This window comes from Arvicola amphibius, chromosome 6 (assembly GCF_903992535.2).
Source record: "Arvicola amphibius chromosome 6, mArvAmp1.2, whole genome shotgun sequence".
In the NCBI taxonomy this organism is placed as follows: Eukaryota; Metazoa; Chordata; class Mammalia; order Rodentia; family Cricetidae; genus Arvicola; species Arvicola amphibius.
The window spans coordinates 73851672-73874574 of NC_052052.2; the positions used below are offsets into that span (position 1 = coordinate 73851672).

A 22903-nucleotide genomic window follows, 5' to 3' on the forward strand; every position below is an offset into this window, starting at 1 on the left:
TTTAATGGATGTTTGGGAATGGGATAGTCATAAGGTAACTGGATAATTTCCCTTTTAAAACATGAGGTTTGGAGACATAGCTCAGTTGAAGAGTGTTTGCCTACCATTGGCCCAGACAGACCTGGGTTTGATGCCCAGCACTGCCAGGAAAAAGAACTGTTTCCCAATTCATTTTGAATTTCTGTGTTGGATATCTAGTTAGACAACTCACCTGGGTATTGGAGAGATGTGATTGTTTTTCTTGTGGTATGGTCCTATGTTATAAATACCATCTTGCTCATTTAGTGAGTATGATACTTCTCAATTCTAAAATATTTTCAGTATTACCCTTTAATTGAGAATATGGGAAAGGATGTCCATTCTGAACATGTCAACTTCTTATTGTGTCTTGAGGACCCTTCTTCACCACATGCCAGTCCCACACACTCACCCCGAGAAAACGGCATTGATAAAAACCGCCTGCTGAAGAAAGATGCTTCAGGCAGCCCGGCATCCACAGCCTCCTCTGGAAGTTCCTCTTCCCTGAAATCCAAAGAAGTGAGCCTGGTAGGTAGAAGCTGGTCTTCCCCTGGGTGACACTGCCATCTTTGTGGAACTTGGAACCCTGAAGTGTGTAAACTGGTAATTTTGCTGCTTAAAGGTTGAAGTATTGAGAAGAAGCCTTTCTGTTCTAGTTGCTATCGTCAGTTGTCTACTGCGCCATGATGAGAGTGGCTATGCAGGCTTCTCTTTGTGTCGTTTTCTTCCTTAGATATGTTTATGACTCTGTGAAACTTAATAGTTAGCAGAGAATAACTGCCTTAAGACAGTGGTTCTCAACCTGTGGGTCTTGACCCCTTTGGCAATTCAGATGACCCTTTCGCAGGGGTCACTTACCAGATATCCTGCATATTCGATATTTACCTTATGGTTCATAACGGAAGTAAAAATGAAGCTAATTTTACCGTTGGAGGGTCATCACCATATGAGGAACTATAGTAAAAAGTCACAGCATTAGGAAGATTGAGAACCGTGAGCTTAAGCTATCTTGATTTTGTTAAGCAGCTGTTTATTAGTAAACAGCCATTGTGCCAGGGAATGTCATATCAGAATTGGTATGGAGGCTTGTGATATGCTGTTGTAGCGAATGCATCATAGCCCATTCGTGTGGTCATTTATTCACTGAAGAACTTCATATAGCTGAGGATGGTGGAACATGTCTCCAGTACTAGTGATTAAGAGGATACAACAGGAAGGGGAGCTTTTGAGGGGGAAGTCAAGTTTGTGCTACATTGTGAAACTACCTCGAAGTTAATCCTCATGGTGGCTTCAGCGTTACCCTTTATCCAAGTAAAGTCAAAACTGAGCAATTTGTTGAAAACATTCTATCATATCCTAGGCCAGAGCTGGGGTATTTGGCTCACTCCCTTTTCTACACCCTGCTAGTTCTTTAGTTGTGTTCTAGAGACACAAGGAATCTTGAGAGATAAGAGAAGATACCCTTTTTTATCCTGTTACTGTGTCAAGATACAAAGACTTCTGGCAGGTGATAAGTCTCCTAACAGCACTAGTGAAGCCTCATTAACTCATGGGTGGCTATATGTCTCTCCAAAGGAGAATTCTTTCTAGCACTTTGTGGGACAGGTGCTTCTAGAACTTTTATTTTGGAAATGCTGCTTTGACTTTGAAATAATTGACAGTTTCTCTGTCCATCACCGTCAATCTGAATCCCCAAAAAGTGAGGTTAAGAAAAGGGCTCCACTTCAGATTTGGAAGCCAGATATGCCCTTCCAAGTTACTTGGAAAGAATCTACATTGTTGTTGTTCTAACATGGCATAGAGCCAAAGTTCACAAGCTTGATGGAAAATTCTTTTCAAAATAAAATTTGTGGAGGAAGAAGTGTGATCTTGCTCTGTGTCTCCTGCTCAAGTTTTAATCTGGCAGGAAGAGGAAAGGTCAACATTTCTCTCTCACAAGTTAATGCTGTCAACATTGTGTGGATTTATGAAAATTGGCTGGGGAGTAACTAGAAGGTGCCCAGTGTCCCAGCTGCTGTTGTGATAAATAGTGTAATATGGCTTGAATTAAAAATAATACTCATTTAATTTGTTTAATGATACCAGCATGAAAAAGCCAACACGCCTGTTCTGAAATCCAGCACACCAACGCCTCGGAGCGACATGCCAGCCCCAGGCACCAGTGCTACTCCAGGCCTCCGTCCAGGTCTTGGCAAGCCTCCAGCTATGGAGCCCCTTGTCAACCAAGCAGGTCAGCACCCCTTCTCCTGTCGTGCTTTGTTTCTTCCATTCCCAGCTTTATGTGGTGTTTGCTTATCCTGTGACAGTTTGCCCCTGAATGTGAAGCACTTAGAGCTGTCCGCCTCTAGTCTCTGAAAAGGCCTGGTAACAAACACATTTGTCCTGGGTTTCAGCAGCTGCACCAATTAGTCTCCAACTGTTTACATTCAGCTTTTCTTTTAATTCAAAATAAATCAAGTCCTAGGGATTACTGTGAAGTTTGTGGTAATTATTTTCAAACATAATCTTATAAAATCTGCCATTACATGTCTGATGTTGCTAATACTGACAAAAATGGCTGGCTGATTTTATAGCCAAAGTATAAGTTTTGCTGCTTGTAGTTGCCCATTATTTGTTTGTTTGGTTGTTTGTTTGTTTGTTTGGTTGGTTGGTTGCTACATTTCCAGGGATCAGTGGTACTTTGCCAGAAGTTGGGAGGGCTTTGCTGAGACTCTAGCCCATAAGGTCACTCATAACTTTGAATTTGTTCTTCTTCACTGGACAAGTTAAAAAGTAACAGCCCAAGTCCAGGGAGAAATAGCACTCGAATGTCCCTCCTAAAGCCCTGCTCTGGTTTGCATAAATCCAGGATTTGGTTTTCATTTGGAATTGGTACCAGGGAGTGGAAAGTTCGGACTGAAGGAGAAATCTTGGATTTTATCCAGAAAATCTTCTTCTGAGATTAAGTCAGGTAAACATGGAGTATCTGTTCCTTGGCTTGCCCTTCGTGAATTGGGTGCAAAGATGTTGATTAATCCTCCTGGCTTCCTGGTGCAGCTGCTTTGCCAATGAGGAAATGTGGGGGTTGTGCTTTCTGTCCTTGGAGAAGAACTCAGCTCTGGGAAGGAATGGACCTGATATATATATTGGGGCTGATGATCTCCATCCCCTTCACCACAATAACTAAGACTGGATTCACCGGTCAGGTTTGACCTGATGGTCAGTCGTATCACACATGGCATGTTTCCTTGCAGCAGCTGGCCTGAGGACACCCCTGGCAGTACCTGGCCCATACCCTGCCCCCTTTGGCATGGTGCCCCATGCAGGCATGAATGGAGAACTGACCAGCCCTGGAGCTGCCTATGCAGGTCTACACAGCATGTCTCCACAGATGAGTGCTGCAGCAGCTGCAGCCGCTGCAGCAGTGGTTGCCTATGGGCGCTCCCCAATGGTACGTCATATTCTTGGACGTGCCCCAGGGAATGGGCAGCTCAAAGGGTACAGGGCCCAAAATATGGGGCTGGGGCAGTGGGTTTCTGGGTACTCAGACTGCGATGATAAGCATTCAGTTGCATCCTTGGTACTTGGGTCTAGAATACATGCCCTCACTGCCCTGAGAAGGATACAGCCAACCCTATGCTTAGGAACAAACAGTAAAGATGATTCCCGCTGTTCAAGCCATGTATTTACCTTCCTCTTGTCAGCCTTGGTCGGTATGCTGGCTCATTAAGCTAGGGCGAATGCCCTTCGTTTCATTGTGTCTGTGGATGTAAAAGGCAGTGTTGAGAGGTTCTTGGACACCCGATTCTGTGTTACCTCCTCGGTACAGTTCGCGCGCCACTGTACCGAATGTGAGTCGGGCAAGGGCCTGGAGATTGAAAGAACGCACAAAGAGACCTGGGTCATTCAAAAGGAGATCAGCCGAATGCCGTTTATTAAACCTTGGGGAAATCCTTATATACCTTGATGCTGCACAAGGATTTCCGCCCAGGCAGGTGGGAAATTACCACACTAAAGATGGGGTCAACAATGCCCTACAGCTAATCACCAGTTGGGGCAGAGGGAGCACAGGAACAAATAGAATGTTTTAGCTGGCTGACCAGAAACTGTCCTCAAGATAAACCCCAAGAACAAGGGTAGACCCGGGGCCCTACAGATAAGGCTTTCTTTCACCAAAGTAAAATTTTTAATCTAAACGTACTGATGTGATTTTAGTGCTTTTTTTTTGAGCTGTTTTCCTTTTTCTAAATCTTAAAAAAATGGAGAAGCCTTGCTTTTTTTCTTTCCATGCCTATATGTTCTTTTTAAGTGAATAAACTGGCTTATGTACACGAAGTTATTTGTGTATGACATGGACAGATTTTAAAACCATCGAGCCAGTCTTTCCATGTTGCCCTATCTGTCACTCAAATGGCTCAGTTTTTTACCTAAACGATAAAGAACTATATTTGAAGGGTAAAATTGTACCAGGAAAGGGAGTAAAATAAATCTCACAGAAAATCTTCCTTGTAAGCCATTTGAAATATATCATGGACAGCATTTCTTTTTTTTTTTTTTCTTCCTTTATCTCCTTAACTAGATTGTTCTTGTAATCTAGTGTGATAAGTAACTGGTTGTTTTTATGGTGTACACACAGAGATGGTGTGTGAATCTGTAAATGCTGGCCTTGATGAGTGGGTGCCTGCAGCAGTCTTGGTTAGCACAGCAAAGGCATAGGGAGTGGGTGTGGTGCTCTTAGAACTCGAGGATAGTAGCCTGTTTGCTGTGCCACATTCCATGATGCTCTGAACTGCTTCAAGGAAGAAAGTAATAGTCCATGATGTTAGTGCTAGGCTGGCCAGTATCCTACCACTCTTTATTGGTGAGGTAGGACATCCAGTATCTATGGAAAATGTTCATCCTAGGAAACTGGTATCCAGAGTGTATAAATCCTCCTCCACATCACAAAAAGGAGAAGTCTGTTTTGTGTTGTTTAGAGGTAGCTAAGTTGCTACATTGTGCCTTTTCATTTCAGAAATACTAAGCCATAGTTTCAGTGCCCGCTTATATTGGGTGGTAAATGATTTATTTATTTATTTGTTTATTTTTTTGAGAAAGGGTTTTCTCTGTAGCTTTGGGGCCTGTCCTGGAACTAGCTCTTATAGACCAGGTTGGTCTCGAGTCACAGAGATCTGCCTGCCTCTGCCTCCCGAGTACTGGGATTAAAAGCGTGCACTACCGACTAGCTTGGTAAATTAATTTCTTAAATGAATGTCCACACAGTATCCACCTTGCATAAGCTGAGTCTGCCACGCTTTTATTTCTAGGTTGGTTTTGATCCTCCTCCCCACATGAGAGTACCTTCCATTCCCCCAAACCTGGCAGGAATACCTGGGGGTAAACCGTAAGTACATTTGTTCCTTGGTTTTGGTTTGTTTCAGAGGTGGTAGTATCAGTAGTCTGGAATATTCACAGGGGAAGATAGGCTTGGATGTTTCCAAGGAGACTTCTGAGGAGTGTTAACACTTTTCTATAAATAGACAACTTGTAGGTGTCATGCCTCTGGCTTCTCCCTGTGTGTGAGCTCCTGAGCTCATGCATTTAGTTATTTTTGAGGAGAAACTAGAATATGAAGACAGGTAGGAACAAAGAGATGGAGGTGTTAGGCCCTCCTGCCTGACCCTTCTGCAGGGAACTGCTGCTTTTGGTGTGTGCTCAGAAGGCAGTTGCCACATTTTCACAGGTGCTATGCATAGGTAAACTGTCAGGAATCCTCGAAGCCTTAGAGGGTTGGACTGTCATCTCTTTACCTAGGACAGTGCAACCTTTTCCTTAATTTGGTAGAAATAAGTTACTACTTGGTCAGTCCTATAGGTGGGGTACCCATGTCCCAGTTTGGATAGGTGCTTTACCATGTGACACTTCTCAACAGCAAAGTTTCCTTGTGGAGAAACAAGGGACTTAAAAGGCATCCAGAATGTGGAAACACACTGTTGTTTATTCTGACTTACCAAACAAAGAAAACTTGCTCCCTTTCAATGTTAGTTATTAGAAGCATAATCTCAAGGAATTGCTAATTTTTTTGTTTTATACAAAGCAGAATTGAAATGTGAAGGCCAATCTCTGTCTCTGTCTCTGTGTTTGTGTGTGTGTGAGTGTGTGCGTGTGTGTGTGTGTGTGTGTGTGTGTGTGTGTGTGTGTGTGTGTGTGTAGGTGTGGGCTGGGGACATTATGAAATGCCGACTTTCCAAATAAGATGTACTGAGGGCTATGCCTCTCGGGCCTCCACTTAGTCTTTATCCCACCTCTTGCCCTTAGAGCTTCCTTTACCATTGATCTGTACATGCTAGGGTAAATAAGGAGGGCAGGTAGCTGTCTGGTAGGAAGAGTTACACTCTACAATACTAGTATAGAAGGCTGGTGATCTGGGACTGCCTAATGTAGAACTTATTTATTAAAATTGTATATACATATGTTTGTGTGCACATGATTACAGGTGGCCTGTGCACCTAAGCATGCATGCATGTATGGATTGCAGCAAAAGATAGTAATAGTCTAACTGGCGCTGCTAAATCCTTCCTTGCCTTGTGAGTACCTTGTATTTTTTTTTATGTTCAAAGGTGCACTAACACCAGGCCTAGTGGTACATGCTATGGCCTCAGCACTCAGGAGGCAGAGTCTGGCAGATTAACTTTGAAGAAGACCTGGTCTATCTAATACAGTCCTGCTTCAGCTACTACTACAACAATAATAAAAAACAAAACAAAACTGTAAATCATAATTATAATGCACACAGAAACAAAGGGTATAGTAGCAGATTTTTAAGACTTAAGGTGTTCATTGGTATCTGGATCTGAGCTATCATGACTGTCATTATGTGAAGAATACAGGATTAATAAAAGGATCCCCATTGCTAGGTTCTGGCTATATAGTCTTATTGCTGATCTTAATCCATTAGTTTACATGAAAGAATGTGTTATCTGTTATTACTTAACTGTTCTTGCTTCAGTGCTTCTCGGAGATTTATGGTGACAGAGTTAGCCAAAGAATGGTATTTCTGAAACAGGATGAAATTAGTCTGGGGAAAAGACAACAAAATCTAAGTACTATTTGTTAGAAGAGTCCGTGAAATGAGTGTCAGCTGTGTAAAGCTTTTAGTGACTGCTCATTTGTGAGTGATAGTGGCAAATGTTTACAGACCACACGAGTAGAGCTGATCTGAGGCACTTAAAAGAAATAAAGACAAATCAACATGGCTTGGGTAGGGTGAACAAAGTAGAAAGATTACGCAAATAAATCTGAGAAAGAGCAGCTGAGGGAGTGGTTTGTAGGTCTGCTGTGTTACCCATCTTGAGGGCCTGAGGGAGTGACCCTTAAAAGAAAGCCACCAGCTTTTGTGGTAAGTTATACAGAGGCAGAGCCATAGATGACAGGCAAGCACGCACGTATGCATGTGAGCAGAACTGAGATGAGACACAGACGTGAAGCTAAGGCATTTGTGGGAAGGAATAGGTCAACTAGCATCCAGGGATCAGTACAGTTTGGATCATATGTAGAACAGGAGGTAAGGGACTGGTACACATAGATGTTCAGAGATTGACCTCCAGGTTTAACTGGGCTTGAGGGACATTCACATCTGTGGTACAGATCTGTATCAAGTTGATTATGCTAGCCTCTCCATACATCAGCACGCCTCTGAAGAGATACGTCCAAGGACAGGAAGCTTGGGAATGTGAACCTCTTCAGGCCCTTGAGCTGCAGTTTAATTCTTAGCCTTGTCATTCATACCCCCAGAGGCCAGACTGCTGCTGATCTGTCATCCTCTTGATGTTCATAGATTCTGGTCAACATGCAGCCTTTGACTCACTGCTTTAGTCTTTCTGTTAGGTGCAGTTTGAGGCCCCCACATCTGTTCAAGTTTCCAGGCAATGTCGCTTCCTTACTGTGCACCTCAAACCGTTTTCATTGGGACCTACTACCTGGCTAGTAGGGACCCAGAGCTCACAAACCAGGAAGTGTGCCGTGGGGCCGAGGCATTAGTCCTCTCCCTGTGGTCTTAGGGCAGTGATTCTCAACCTTTCTAATCTTACAACCCTTTAATACAGTTCTTCATGTTGTGGTGACCGCCAACCATAAATTTATTTTTGTTGCTACTTCAAAACTGTAATTTTGTGACTGTTATGAATTGTCTTAAGAGCTAAACTGACAGAATACCACATAAATTGTATTAAGTTTTATATAATCCTGAGATTCCTCAAAAGAAAGTTGCAAAGAAGTGTCAAGGCAGAGAACTCATATACCTTATATAGAAGGGAATGATGGTAAGAGAAAGAGTTTAGATTCAAGGCAGGCAGTTGTAGTGGGCTGTGAGGTATTGGGAAATGAATGGGAAAAGGTTGTTTTGATTGATTTCAGCATTGATTCCTAGACTTTGGTGATAACTTGCAAGGTGGGAAGTTTTAGGACTTGATTTTATGGGAGATGATACAAAAAGTCGCTCAAACTAATATTGCAAATAAGCATTATTTAGATGGTGTCCTAGTTTGCTTCTCATTGCTGTGGTAAACACTACAACAAAAAGCGTGGGGAGGAAAGTGGAAATGGTTTATTATTTGACTTACACTACCAAACGTATCACTGAGGAGAATTAGGGCAGGAACCTGGAGGGGGAACAGAAGGAGAAATCATGGAGGGATGCTTGTTATTAACGCCTTAGGTGCATGGTCAGCTATCTTTCCTAACACCTTCCAGGACCACATGTGAACTGGGCATTGCTTAGGTTGGGCAGTGGTGGGATGCTTACCCAAACCATAGCTCTGCTGAAATGTTTTCTCCCATCAAATACCCTTTCAGGTGCATTGGAGTCTTTGCAGATGTGTTCTCATAGGCATTTCTGTTCTGAAAACCCTTTGTTAGATCTGTGACACATACCTTGACCTTCGATTATACTCATGTGTGTAAGTCCTCTTTCTATTGTCCTCTTCCTAGTAGAATTAAAGTTCCTGAAATTTCCTTGTCCCTTGGGCAGAGATATGTAGTAAACATATTTATTGCATTTAATAAGTCTAGGTGAGCCTAGGATGTTGTAAGATTCCCTTGATCCATCTTTTTTGAAGGGAGATGAATGGTTTTTCCATTTCACTGTTAGAGTTGGTTTATAAGAGGAAATCCTAACTTTGTTATTTGGTTTGTAAAAGAAGATCCTAAATATTTCTAAATGCTTAGAACAGGATGTAATTGGTAAGTCCGTTTAATGTGAATCTGTTCCTAGTTTCAGGAGATCTGTGAGGATCAGTTTAAAAGTGCAGTTTGTTTTTTTCTGTAGCACTTCTCCCTATGAGTAAATCCATGTTCCCCACCCTAATGCTGGCACCTTTAGGGTAGTCATAGCTAATACTAATGGAAGTTTGCCTTTAGATTATAGGGTACTTAGGTTATTTCACCATTTGTTTGAAGGCCAGGCTCATAATTCTGAAGTTTTCTGCCCACTCGTTTAGTTCTCCAATAGCGTTTTTAAATTTCTTTTTGGATGTAGAGCCTAAAGGGAAAAGAAAATCTTGCCATTGGAGAGAACATACGTCTCAGGAAGAAACTGTGTTTTATAGTAGCTTCTTGCCAGGAGAGGGTTCAGTGCCAGCAGCTTCCATTCCGTCTCCCTCTGCCTTCTTTGATGATTTAGCTTGTTTCATGGCTAGTTTGGGGTTTTTTGGGGTTTTTTTGTTTGTTTGTTTTTTTAGTGGATTTGAAAACCTAGTTTTCAAACTTAGTATGATTGTGTTCAGGTTCTTCAGAGAAAGAGAACTAATATATGATATGGAGGGAGGAAGGATACTTATTAGAAAAGAATGAGTATGAAACCTGAGAGATCGGTAGTCTATCATCAGTTAGCTGAAACCCTGAGAAAGCTGACTGAACAATTGTGAGTTTGAAGGCAGGGAACGGGAGGGATGAGGAGGGGTAGCAGTTTTAGTCCAAGCTTGCTGACCTGCGAACTAGGGATAGATGACGTGACAGCCTAAGCAGAGAGTGAATTAACTCTTTCTCAGCTTTTTTTGTCCTATTTTGGCCCCTCAGTGGACTGGATAGTGCCCTCGCCGTGTTGTCTGCCTGCATTGGTGAGGGTACATCGTTTTATTCTATCTACAATGAGATACTAATCTCAGAAGCACCTCCCAGACACAGCTAGAACATGACACCATTTGGGCACTTCCTGGGCAGATTGACACATAACATTAACCATCACAGTGATACTTGGCTTTTGAAGTCTGTTGCCTGCTAAACACAGTCAGTGTGCGTGCGGTGTTTTGGTTTAGCATGTTTTCAATTCCTGGGTCCTGCTTTCTCCAGTTATCTTGAAGCAGAGCTTCTCTCATTGGTTGTAACTAAGGTTGTCCCTCCCTCTTTATCTTATCAGAAATGACTTTGAATTTATGAGGTAGAAATATATGTTGTGTATTTTTTGTTCACATTTTTCTCTAGTGGGTGGTTCTTTCTTAGGATTTTTAAAATTAACTTTAAAGTAGCCATGTTTCCCTCATAAGCCTTAGGGCATGTTTATTCTTGTGTGCCTACCTTGCTCTGTTGTTCAGCCCTAGCATATTTTAGTCTGGAAATTTTTAGTACTTTGGTACTTGGACTTCTCATGCTCACACTGCCTAGAGAGCCTCCTTTTATTTATCAATGTCTTTTTTTTTTAATCAACATGACTAGATCTTTCTATGTAGCACTAGCTGTTCTAGAACTTGCTTTGTAGACCAGACTGGCCTCAAAATCACAGAGATCTGTTCAACCTTTCCTTCTGAGTTATGAGATTCAAGGTGTGTGCTACCATGCCTGGCTTATATTTCCCATTTTTCGAATGAGAGAATTAGACATATATTCAGCTAAATAAACAATCCCATCCTAATACCTTGAAGCTTAAAATTTACTTAATACATTTTTTCATTAATATAGAAATGCCATCTTCCAGATAAGGTAGAGATTGTACTGTGATGTGTATATTTCCATTCTGGAGGATGTCAGGATGCCAAGCTGAAAAAAAAATCTCCAGAAGTAAAGGATTTTTATTGATTTTAAGAGTTAGGGTGATAAACTATGTTCATAGCAGCGTTATTTGTCATAGCCAGAACCTGGAAACAAGCTAAATGCCCCTCGACCAAGGAATGGGTAAGGAAAATGTGGTATATTTACACAGTGGAGTACTACACAGCAGAAAAAAAGTGACATCTTGAAATTTGTGGGCAAATGGATGGAGTGAGAAAACAGCATATCGAGTGAGGTAACCCTGACCCAGAAAGACAAATATAATATGTACTCAGTCATTAGTGGTTTTTAGACATAAAGCAAAGAAAAACCAGCTTACAATTCACAATCCCAGAGAACCTAGACAACAAAAAGGACCCTAAGAGAGACATACATGGATCTAATCTACATGGGAAGTAGAAAAAGACAAGATCTCCTGAGTAAATTGGGAGCATGGGGACAAAAGGAGAGGATAGAAGGGAAGGGGAGTGGAAGGGAGGTGAGGAGAGAAAAATGTATAACTCAGTAAAAACAATTAAAAAAGAAACTCACAGTCAGTTCTGGTGGGGAAGTAAGATGGCGTGGTTTGACAGTCTGGCAGTTTCTGACAAAGCTAAATGATGTCTTATCATAACATCTAGCCATTGTAGTTCTCGGTATTTATTCAAATGAGTTCAAACCTATGTTCACACAAAAACATGCATACAAATGTTTATAGCAATTTTTTCATAATTGTTGAAATATAGAGAGCAAACCAGGTACCCTCGTACAGGGAAATGTATAAATAAACTGTGGTTCATTTGGAGAGTGGAATGCTATTTATCAATGAAGAAGAAAGAGGCTCCTAAGCCACAAAAAGGCATGGTGTAACTTTAGATGCAGTTTTCTTAAGTGAAAGACGTCAATCTGACTAGACACCATATCACTTCAATTACATGACATTCTGGAAAGGCAAAAATGGTAAAGAATAAACAGAGCAGTGCTTGTCGGTGGTTTAGATAGGGAAACAAAGTCAAGAAAGGATGGGTGCATTTGAAACCAGTGAAATTATTCCATGTGGTAGCTGTATGACCCCACACGTTTGTCAAGAATCATTTAATGCGCAGTGCCAACAGTGAACCACATTATAAACCACGGACTTCAGTTAATTATAATAATGGTTGACAATAACATAGTTGGTCATAGCAGTATATTGATACTGGCTAGTCAGTCATGAACTATTAAAAAGGGAAACAGAGGTGCATGGATTCCTTAACATCTGCTTGAGTTTTCTATAGATTAAAACTGTCTTTAAAAGTCTAATTAATTTATAAAAACATTTAAAAAGAGGTATATATAAACCCCATTGTGGTTTGAATGTGGGCTAGCCTGCATGGACTCATGACTAGAGTAATCATTTGTTCCCCAGATGGGGTGCTATTTGAAGAGGTTGTAGTGGGAAATGGGCCTGGTTTGCAGAAGTAGGTTTGGGGGTGAGCCTTAAAGATTATGGGCACCTTTGGTTTCCACCTAAATAGCATTTTGGCTTCCTGATTTGCCAGCATATGGATAATTCTCACAGCATGCTCCTGTCCCCATGGACCGGGCAGCTCTACCCACTTAGCCGTTTCTGCCATATTATACCCTCAAAAACTATGAGCAACAATAAAATCTCTCCTTAGTAAGTGTGTCTGCTAGTATTTTGCCATGTTGACAAAAAAGGGAACTACTATAGACCTTAAATAGTTGTAGAAATTACATTGGCAGGAGATTGTCCTATAAGCAGATACATAATAGACTTAGGATTTACTTTATCCCCTTAAATTCTTAGATTAGTAAGACTGAAATTTTTTTGCACTCCTGTGCTACTGCCTCCACCTCAAGCCTCATTAACTTTATTAGTTTCAGGCCATGAGTATTCTTCCAAAAATCATAAATTACATAATTCTTATTTGTTTTAGGAGCCAATTGCTCCAGCCTTCAGTGTTAGGACCTAGCTTGCTGTGTTTGAACTCTACTGGCCCTGGGGAACCATGTCTAGTGTAGTGCCACCATCGTGATGGGTCTCACATTCTCCTGAAAGATGCTGCTTGATTACTAAAGTAAAATTAATACTACATTTGTACTGAGCCTTTCTGGATTAGACACTTGGCTCTGTCTCATAGCTGGGTACTTTCTCTTGTTCCGCTTTCTTCTGTCCCTAAGTTCTAAGAGCTGTTGAAATAACACACAGACCAAAGATTTGATGTTGTGTTATTAGAATTCTTTTCGATGAGCCTTAATATAATTCACACTTAAACAATATTATTTAAGATAAGTTTTTCCAGATCATGATGTAAGAATAGAAGAATTAGACTTGCCAGATGGCTCAGTACTTGTACCAAGCCAGACAAACTGAGTTTAATCAACAGGAACTACCTGATAGTAAGGAGGGAATTGTGTAAGTGGGTATGTTTTGGTATATGACACTTAGAAATTAGATTTTGGCATTCTGAAGATTAAGTAGATTTGCTTCATTTCACATGGGAAATCAGTTGCTCTCTTGTCCCTTGGTTCTGTTTCATATACAGTGAATGTATACACAGTGGGTCACAATCTTGCTATACTACCCAACCTAGCCTCAAATTCAGGGTTCCCTTACCTCTGCCCCCTGAGTGGCACGATCCCAGTCAAGGTCATCAGTTGTGGTTTGTGCATTGTGGTGTTGTTTGTGTCCTTCTTAATAGTGGACTCAAAGTGTAAGGGTGGTGGTGCTCATAATTTGATTAGAATGTGTGATACTTGTTATTTCATTATTACTGTCTTATTCTTAATGATTTTTAAGTTAAAATTCACCATAGATTTTGTTTTGGGATGCTATATTGTGGAGGTTTTTGTTTTGTTTTGTTTGTTTGTTTGTTTGTTTGTTTTTAAGGTATCCATCTGGGGCCCAGAAATGTATTCCCGGGGGATAAGGAACCACAGTTGTGTTCACTGTTTGTAAATTCTCCACCCTAATTGGTGTTGTTATTCCTCATTCCTCACCCATAGAGAAGATAAGTCTCCTTTGGGGTCTCTGACATTGTCAGGACGTGGGTTGTGGAAAGTTTCTGTTATTTTTGTGGGTGAATGATGCCAGCCATCTCTGTTCCCCTCTTGTTTTTCTCCTTATGGATCCCTTTAGGAGAGCTCATTGCTTGTGTGTTCTGGTTGTTCATTTGCCGAGGCTCTAGCTCATTGGGCTGCCCTGCTTACTCTCAGGTCCTCAGGACTGATTTACTAGCATCCGTATGGGCTTCCCATGGGGCAGATGGGTGTTCATAGCTCTTATTGCACTGTGAATCCATTTTAAATGCTTACTGACTCCTGTGTTGTAAGAACACATCTGGGAAATGGGTCACCCAAAGACCAGCAGACCGTTTCTTATCTTTACTTGGTACAGATACTTTATTAATCTTAAACATTTAAGTCTGTAATTAGCAGGAATCTAATTGGAGATAAAATAGCCTCCCTCTGAAAATCTGAGATTGCTGGAAGATGGAATTTTTCATTTTGATTGATGGTATAAAGAGAATTCAGCCTCTGCCTGTGCTCTGCCATTGCTCTTCTACTCAGAAATTCTGGGCAGCTTCGCAGCCACCATTCTTTAAAAATAGTGTAATCTAGTTGTGTTGTTTATGGCAGTGTTTCTTCTGCACCAATTGAATACTCATTTGTCTCTTGAGGACCCTGGTCATGGTATTTGGGGTCACTGTGTTAATAAGGCAACTCTATTTAGTAGATCTAGATACACTTTGACTCACCTAGAAATAGAGTCTTAATAAGGAATTATCTAGATATGGTTGTCCTGTAGGCATGTCTTTGGGAGATTATCTTGATTATTAATTGATATATGAAGCCCATTATGAGCAGCTCCATTCCTAAGGAAGGATGTCCTCAATAATATTAAGAGGCAAAAGCTAATGTGAAAATGAACTAATGAGGTTGTTTATTCTCTCTGCTCTTGACTGGACATGATGTTTTAAGTTCCTCCCTTGACTTTCCCATAGTAATGGGCAGTAACACGGAATTGCAAGCCAGGTGCACCTTGTCCCCTTAGGTGATTGTTGTCAGCATACTTTATCCAACAGAAATGAAATAGAACTGTTACATCACTTACTACTGGTTTTGCCCTGCCAGTTTTCTTCTAGGACAGGAGTTATATACTCAAACCTCTGTGTTTTAGTAGGTTTGTCTCCAAGAGCAACAAAAGTATATGAAGTAGTGTGGGTCTTTATTCAGATAACTGTAATATGTGTATATATTTATGTATTAAGAATACAGAAGGTTTTGCTGGATTGAAAAAAACCACTGATTTTGAGGATTGAAGAAATAAGGGCTAAAGCATGTGGAGTGAAGTGTGTGTGTGTTTTTTCTCAGAAAGTTCTGCATGGCTCCCATTCTGTGGCTCTGTAATTTAAACGAAATTACACTATCTGGTGGCACACACCTGCTACCCTAGCTAATTGGGAAGGTTTGACAGGAAGATGACAAATCAGAAAGATGACAAATTCAGGGCCATCCTGGATGACTTAGTAGGACTCTGCCTCAAAATAAACAGTTTTAAAAGGAGCTAGAGAAACAGTTCAGCAGTAGAGAGCTTACCCAGCATGTATAAGGCTTTGGATTCAATCCTCTATAATACAGGAGAAAAGAAGAAAACCAAAATATCAGAGCAACCATTTTTTTTTTTTTTTTTTTTTTTTGCCTATCACGGTGGGAGTCCTTGTAAAACAGCTGTTAGCTTGGGACAACAGCTGCTTTCCATTGACCACTAGAGCCAGTTTTCTGGAAGATAGTGGACATGTAAGATCTTTGGCTGAAAGGGAGAGGAAATTTTCAAAGTCTTCATTTATTTGATATTCTGCTTCTTTGGAGGGGAATAGTAGCCTGTTTTTTTTTTTTTTTTTATTTCCAGGCTGATGAATGTTCATTTTGAGTGCAGCCTCATAGAGACCTGATGTTGAGTATAAGTTTTCAGTTTTGTTTTGCACAAATTGAGTTATTAGCAGAATAAAAGTCTGAGAACTATGTTAGTATTGATGGTGTTTATATGTGTTAAAATGTCAAGGACATGATCCAGAAAGGATGCATTTAACCCATGGAGGTTACAGGAATAGAACAATCTGGCAGGCTTTGTTTATGCTCAGTGACTTAAACTCCTAGATCAAGTGGTATCTGAGATAGGAGGGAAACAGTACTTTTCAGCCTGGGACGGGAGTGGGAACATTGTGTGCCTTCTGTTCTCTAAAGTACCTTTGCTGTGTGTTTTGTGATGCCCATTGTGGACTGGCTCTTGGAGTCACGTAATAATACATTGGAAGAAAAAAAAGCATGTTGAATTTTGTTACCAGAGATAAAAATTCATGGCTAGTACCTGGCTCATCTGTGCTTACCTGGGAAATGAACAGCAGACAGATAGCATGGAAGTTTCCCTTCTCATGAAAGTCAGCAACCCAGGGCAGCATCGTCTACCTCCTTCCGCAGTTACTTCCCATCTTCAAAGTCACCTTGTGGTCTGAAGGCAGTGGGAAGACAGGCATCTCTTCTGAGGCTTTGCACATCCCAGGGAGGGCTCAACCCTGAGCTGCCCCCAGTTTGCTTCACTTTTGAAATCTTGCAAACTTTAATTTTTAGAATTAGGCAGATGGCAAAATTTTAAATAGTTCTCAGATGTCCCCCTCTCCTGCTCTTCTTTCAACTAAAGAACTAGGTTGACTAAGCTCTCAACAAGTTCTGTCTGCCTCTCATTGTCCAGCATGTGGTGCCCTGACTAAAGGGAGACTTGGAAAATGCTCATTTAGCTGGGTGTCTTGCCTCAGGATAAAACTGGGACTGGTGGTTCTTGGGTAAATAGGAGAAATTGCTGGCAGGAAATCTCTGTCATCTGATAAAAAGAATCACCCTTTTTTCCCCTCCCTGCTTGGTTATACAAAAGGAGTTTGAGTCAAAAACTTAAAGTAGTATGTTTTAAAAAGCTCTTTTTGATCTTTCAAAATTATGTTTATGTGTTAGTATATCACATATATGTGGTATTCATGGAGGTTAAAAGAGTGTTGGAGCCCCTAGAACTAGAGTGACTGATGCTGATGCTTCTGAGACATCGTGTAGGTGCTGGGAATAGAATTGCAAGAGCAGTCAGTACTCTTAACCACTGAGTGTCCTTCCAGCCCCAAAAGCTGTTGTTTATTTTTACTTTAATATTAAGGTATTATTTACTTTGTGATTAGAGTTCTTAAAGACTTTATCTTAAGTATTTTAAATTATACTAAGAAATCATATATAAGGTATGTGGAAGGCCAAAGCACTTTAGACACACATTTTTATAGCAAGATTTGAGAGAAGGATTTATAAAATTTTTAAGAACAATTTTTATGTATTAAAATATTTAAAACTGAGTTTTGTGTTTTAGAACATTATAAAAATAATAGCTTGAATATAGCCTTTAAATGCTTTCCAATAGAAAGTTCTTCAATTTATTTTGATTTCGGAAGGAGAAGCCTTGACAAGGAAGCCCCCACCTTTCCCCATCTCTAGGCTATGGCTTCCTTTGTAATAAGTATGTCTTTTTTTCTTTCATGTAGAGCATACTCCTTCCATGTTACTGCGGATGGCCAGATGCAGCCTGTCCCGTTTCCCCCTGATGCCCTCATTGGACCTGGGATCCCCAGACATGCTCGGCAGATCAACACCCTCAACCATGGGGAGGTGGTGTGCGCAGTGACCATCAGCAACCCCACAAGGCACGTGTACACAGGTGGCAAGGGCTGCGTTAAGGTCTGGGACATCAGCCACCCTGGCAACAAGAGCCCCGTCTCTCAGCTGGATTGTCTGGTGAGCGAGCATGAGGGGCCTGAGCTTCACTTCTATTAGGAGGGAATAGAATCCCCTCTGTTTTCTGTTGGCTGCTCAAGCCCCTCCCTCTCCCCCAAATTGGGCAGGTTTCCCTTACTGCTACTATGTGGGTTAAGTCCTAGTGTTGATGAGTTTGTTTTTGGAGATGTTTTGTGGTGGTTTGGAGCTCACTCTTGAGACATGCTTTCTAAAATGGTGTCCCATGCAATAGAAAAAAGACAGTACTTGTGGACTTTGATCCCTGCAATCTGCTCACCTTTAAATTTCTGTGTAAACTCCATATAAATACCAAACCTTCAACATTTGCTAATATGGCAGGAAAACCCTTCCAAACAGGTTTAGTATTATTGAAGAGGTGGGAGAGATGATTTTGCCTTCCTTCCATAGTTTCAGTAAGACAAGAACAGAAACAATTGTCTCTCAGAGCACCCAGCCACCCCAGTGAGAGTTTAAAGACATCCATTTGCCTTAAGATTTTTAGACCTGTACAGTCTTCAGCAGACTGTGGACTGCATATCTACAAGATGTTTTTCTCAAATGAGAAGGGCAGATTCTTTTAGAGATAAAGACCTGATATGCATGTGTCTGTCTGTCTATCTGTTCCCCCCACCAGTATTAGCCATGGTAATATTGAGAAAGTCAATACACTAAATTCTTAGATAAGTAGTCAGTGTTCATTGGACAGTGTCAGGAAAAATGAAAACAAAAACATATTTGGTGAGTCTGCACTTTCTAACAGTAAACGTTGGCGAGAAGACGTGTTCCTCACAAGGAAGTACACTCACACCCACCTTACGTCTGTATGCTTTTGGGTCTGTCTCTGCCGTTGGAAATCAGGAACGAACATGGTTAAGCAGCCCTGTGAGTTTGTTTACCCTTTGGAAGAAAACCATGGCAGTTGGACCCTGATCTTTCCTGTAGAATAGAATGCCCATGAAACATCTCTTTTGAAGTTTAAAAACCAGAACAGCATTTAGGAATACACAGTATTATCAGTTGACAATGTTCTACAGTGATTACATTCTTTTATTTCACAGAATAGAGATAACTACATCCGTTCCTGTAAATTGCTACCTGATGGCTGTACTCTCATAGTAGGAGGGGAAGCCAGTACTCTGTCCATCTGGGACTTGGCAGCTCCAACTCCCCGCATAAAGGCAGAGCTGACATCCTCAGCCCCTGCCTGCTATGCCCTGGCCATCAGCCCTGACTCCAAGGTCTGCTTCTCCTGCTGCAGTGATGGCAACATCGCAGTGTGGGACCTGCACAACCAGACCCTGGTGAGGTGAGTAGAGGGCCCTTCCTAGGGGAAGCCTCAACTAAGAGGCTGCTTTTGTTGAGTGTGGATACAAAGGCAAACTGTAGCCAGCTGTGGGTGAGGAATACAGTCTTTCCATATGGCATAGTGTCATCAACACGTCACGTTCCCATTCTTTGGTCCACATTGAGATGGGAGATCTTGTTTTGTCAAGGAACAATATTGTGTGGAATAAATGACAACACAAGGGCCTCTAATCTAGATGTTTTGAGCTTGGCCAGAGTCTTGTTTGTGCAAACGGAAATCTACTTACACAAGACAACAAAAGAACATTAAAAATGAGCTTCCATGAATTGAAAGCACAAAATGACTTTAAAGTATCTCTATTTCTCTGTAGCTAACTAAGAGGGTCATTGCTCTTGGGAACACATGGGCTTCTGCTAGGCTTCTAGATCCTCCCTCTTCCCTCAGCAGCTAATCTGGCTCCATTTGGTACTCATACCAGAGGTGTTCCAGAAAACTATATTTAAGAGTAAGCACTTAAGTCAAGTGTAATGGTAAAGGCCTATTACCCCAGCGTTTGGGAAATGGGAACAGGAAGATTTTAAATCAAATCTGTCTGTATTGCTAACCTCTGCTTTATAAATGAGGAACCCAGGCACAAATGTTACTTTGCATTGGCTCTGTATTCAGATCTGGCATTCTGTGGTGCTGGCTGCCTGGAGAAGCACCAATCATTTATATATATGGGGTGGGGGCAGGCGTGTTTTGTATGTCTTTTAGTTTGGACTGACCATGTGGGGCCAGTGACTGCTCTATGAGACAGCATATTCTCAACAGTCAACAATTTGGCAGTCACAATAGGGTATGCATGGATGGGGAGGATGGAGCAGTACCCATCTAGTGCTGGTAGTCTTCAGGGAGAGATGTTTGGCATAAAGAACTAATAATTAACTCAGCTGAAGAAGTGGTAAGAAGTCAGGATGAAGGAAAAAGGTTGTGACAGTTGTTTGAAGAAAAGAAAGGTACCACAAGGATTCCTTCAGCCTGTGGTGATCTTAGAGAGGCCTGTTAGTGCTGTTGAGGTTCACTTACTGGGCAACCGCAGGAGTACTGGGCATGTGTGGGGCGAGGGGACTAGTTGGGACAGGATCTGGACTAGGGATTGAGTTTGTGAGAGAACGATTTCTGGCTCATATCTTGGCTGAGAATTCGGGGCAGCAGTGGTGATTTTCTTCCTTCCCTTACACTTTTAAATTCTAAGCTTGGCGCTCTGTGGCAATAAGGTATGGGGGGCCTAGAGAAAGAAAGGACCTTCTTGGCATTGAAATTCCTAAGCAGTTCTATGCTGGGTCTTTCCTGGTTCTGAAGGTGGGTCCTGACCTCTCTGATCTGCCCTGGCCAGTGCATGCTCAGCATGTAGAGTCACGTTTGTGAGAGTCACTGCATGTACCCTCCCCACCTGCCAACCCCAGACCCTTCTGTGCTCATGTTGCTCTCTCCACTGCCAGCCTGTCTTATTGCCTCATGCCCTTTCAGGGGTCAGAAATCCCTGCCACCCAGTTGATTTGAATGCTCTTTGGACGTTGCATGAGTGTCCCCTATAAAGAAAGCTTTGCATTGGGGGTGGGATCTGGCAAGTGTCTGTTGTCCTCAGTCCTTTTCTTTGTCTCTACCTAGCACCTCTGAGGTCAAGAGGCCTGCTTGACCCTTGGTCTCTGGAAGTCCACATTTCCTAATGCAAGGCCCTTTCTGATTCAGAATGGCAAGGTTGAGTACACAGGAGAGCTCACACTGTGCTAGCAGAAAGGGCATCGCTGGTCAGTTCTCTTCTGAATGTGTGTTCTTGGAATAAGCCTTTTCCTTTCTGTGGGTTCAAACCTCGGCCACTGACGGGCAGGTTTTTATTCCTTAAGGAAATGATTTGGGTTTTGTTTGTTTATCTTTATTGTCTTTTAGTACTTAAACTCTTTTCCAGACCTTGGAAGAGTTTCACTGGGCCTATTTATCAGAGGTGGCCCTAGTAGCATACTTTTCTTCTGGCAGCAGGCTGCAATGCCATTCCATTTCTTTAGGCCTTGGATCTTGAAAAAAGAAACAGAACCTCCAGGGGCTGTTTCCTGTGCTCCTCGGGGGAAGGTTAGTTTGATATTGCACACCAACAGACACTGAGATGACACACAGTGAGTCCAAAACCAACAACACAACAGTGTTTACTTTGAGCTCTGGCAGGAAATCATTATTCAGTCTGGTTTGTTTTATCAGGCAATTCCAGGGCCACACAGATGGAGCCAGCTGTATTGACATTTCTAATGATGGCACCAAGCTCTGGACAGGCGGTTTGGATAACACTGTGAGATCTTGGGACCTGAGAGAAGGGCGGCAGCTGCAGCAGCATGACTTCACATCACAGGTGAGTGCTTGGCTCCGGCCTGCTGTGGAGTCAGAGGGCTTGGGCTTGTATGGATCATTCTCCCACCCCAGCATCAGGGTAAGCAGATAAACTGATCTACATTAAATTTAAACTAACATGCTTAAAACCATAAAATACAGCACCCATTTCATCTGCCCCTGCCGAAAGAGGGGACAGTTACAAAACATTAAGATGCCTTATGTACACATAGTTTTGGCAAAAGGAGTTTATGCAGTAGAGAATATACATGTTTCCTTCAGCAGGATATAATTTGTTGTGTTTATATTCTCACTATCAAGTGCAGAATGAGTATGGAATGAATATTGATTTGTTTCAAGGAGTCTAAGATCATATGGATACCCATCTCATTTCTTAACCATGAAAACAATCATGGCGAAATCCCAGCATTAAGGGGGCAAGTGGACACCGGATTTCATCCCTAACTAAAAAGCTATTTGTAATTTTGATATTCACTGGCAAAGGAAAATCAGTGTTCTCCAGTGGAGCATCGCCAGGTAGATTACCGCACTCTGGGCAGGCCTTATACCTCAGACTCCGTGTTTTGTGGGGGTATGCTTTTTGTTTTGTTTGCGCATTTTTTATCTTATTGGTGTTTTTGCTTGTGTGTTTTTGTGTTTGTGTGTTTATATGTGTGTGAGAGAATGTAAAAGTCGGTAGGGAGGGTAGGTGGGGAGGGAGGTGGAAAGCATCTTTGTAGAGATGGTGGAGAGAAAAATGATCAGAATACATAGTGTAAAAATGTTTTTAAATAGAAAAAAATATCATGACCAACTAGATCTTTGCTTGGGGTATTTTGTTTTGTTTTAAGATAGGTTCTGATTCTGTAGACTATCTTCAGACTTGCTTCAAATCCAAGGCAGTCCTACAGAGTACTAGACTTGAAATGTCTGTTATTACTAACTGGTGTTTTAAAGCAATATAAAGACATAGTAATTTTTGGGAAGTAATCAGATGTCACATGTCTGGATCTAGATTTCCTGGGCTAAGGCAGTGCTTATGTTTTTCTGGTGCCTTCATCATGGTTAGAGTTGTTCTTTTGTTATTACTCAGTATTTATTTGCTTGTCTGTGTACTAGTAATAAAATAAAACATAGGGTAAAAATCTTATTTCTGTTGCTTTAATAACATACCATGACAAAAGCAGCTTAAAGGAAAAAGGGTTTATTTTAGATGATTATTCCAGATTACAGGCAGCCTTTAGGTCCCAGTGCCAGGAGCTTGAGATAGCTGGTCACCTGGCATCCATAGTCAAGAGCAGAGAGGAAGAAAGTACTGCTCACATGCTAACACAATCTCTATGTCCAAAATACAGTCCAAAGCTCAGCCTATGAAGTGGTGACTTATATTCATGGTCTTTCTAC

At 41.5% G+C, this 22903-nt stretch overlaps 1 protein-coding gene across 14 annotated transcripts in view; it reads left to right on the plus strand.

Annotated features, from left to right (window-relative positions):
- Positions 1 to 22903, plus strand: part of Tle1 (TLE family member 1, transcriptional corepressor) — a 90973-nt gene that overhangs the window by 65023 nt on the left and 3047 nt on the right. For 6 of the 14 annotated variants that reach the window (XM_038332674.2, XM_038332675.2, XM_038332678.2 and 3 more), the window contains 8 exons: positions 394 to 546; positions 2104 to 2248; positions 2867 to 2968; positions 3252 to 3448; positions 5304 to 5380; positions 17580 to 17829; positions 18888 to 19135; positions 21374 to 21521. In XM_038332674.2, the coding sequence (XP_038188602.1) occupies positions 394 to 546; positions 2104 to 2248; positions 2867 to 2968; positions 3252 to 3448; positions 5304 to 5380; positions 17580 to 17829; positions 18888 to 19135; positions 21374 to 21521 (1320 nt within the window). The remainder of the gene's footprint in view (positions 1 to 393; positions 547 to 2103; positions 2249 to 2866; positions 2969 to 3251; positions 3449 to 5303; positions 5381 to 17579; positions 17830 to 18887; positions 19136 to 21373; positions 21522 to 22903) is intronic. The other 8 variants (XM_038332679.2, XM_038332683.2, XM_038332686.2 and 5 more) reach the window with 3 other exon arrangements.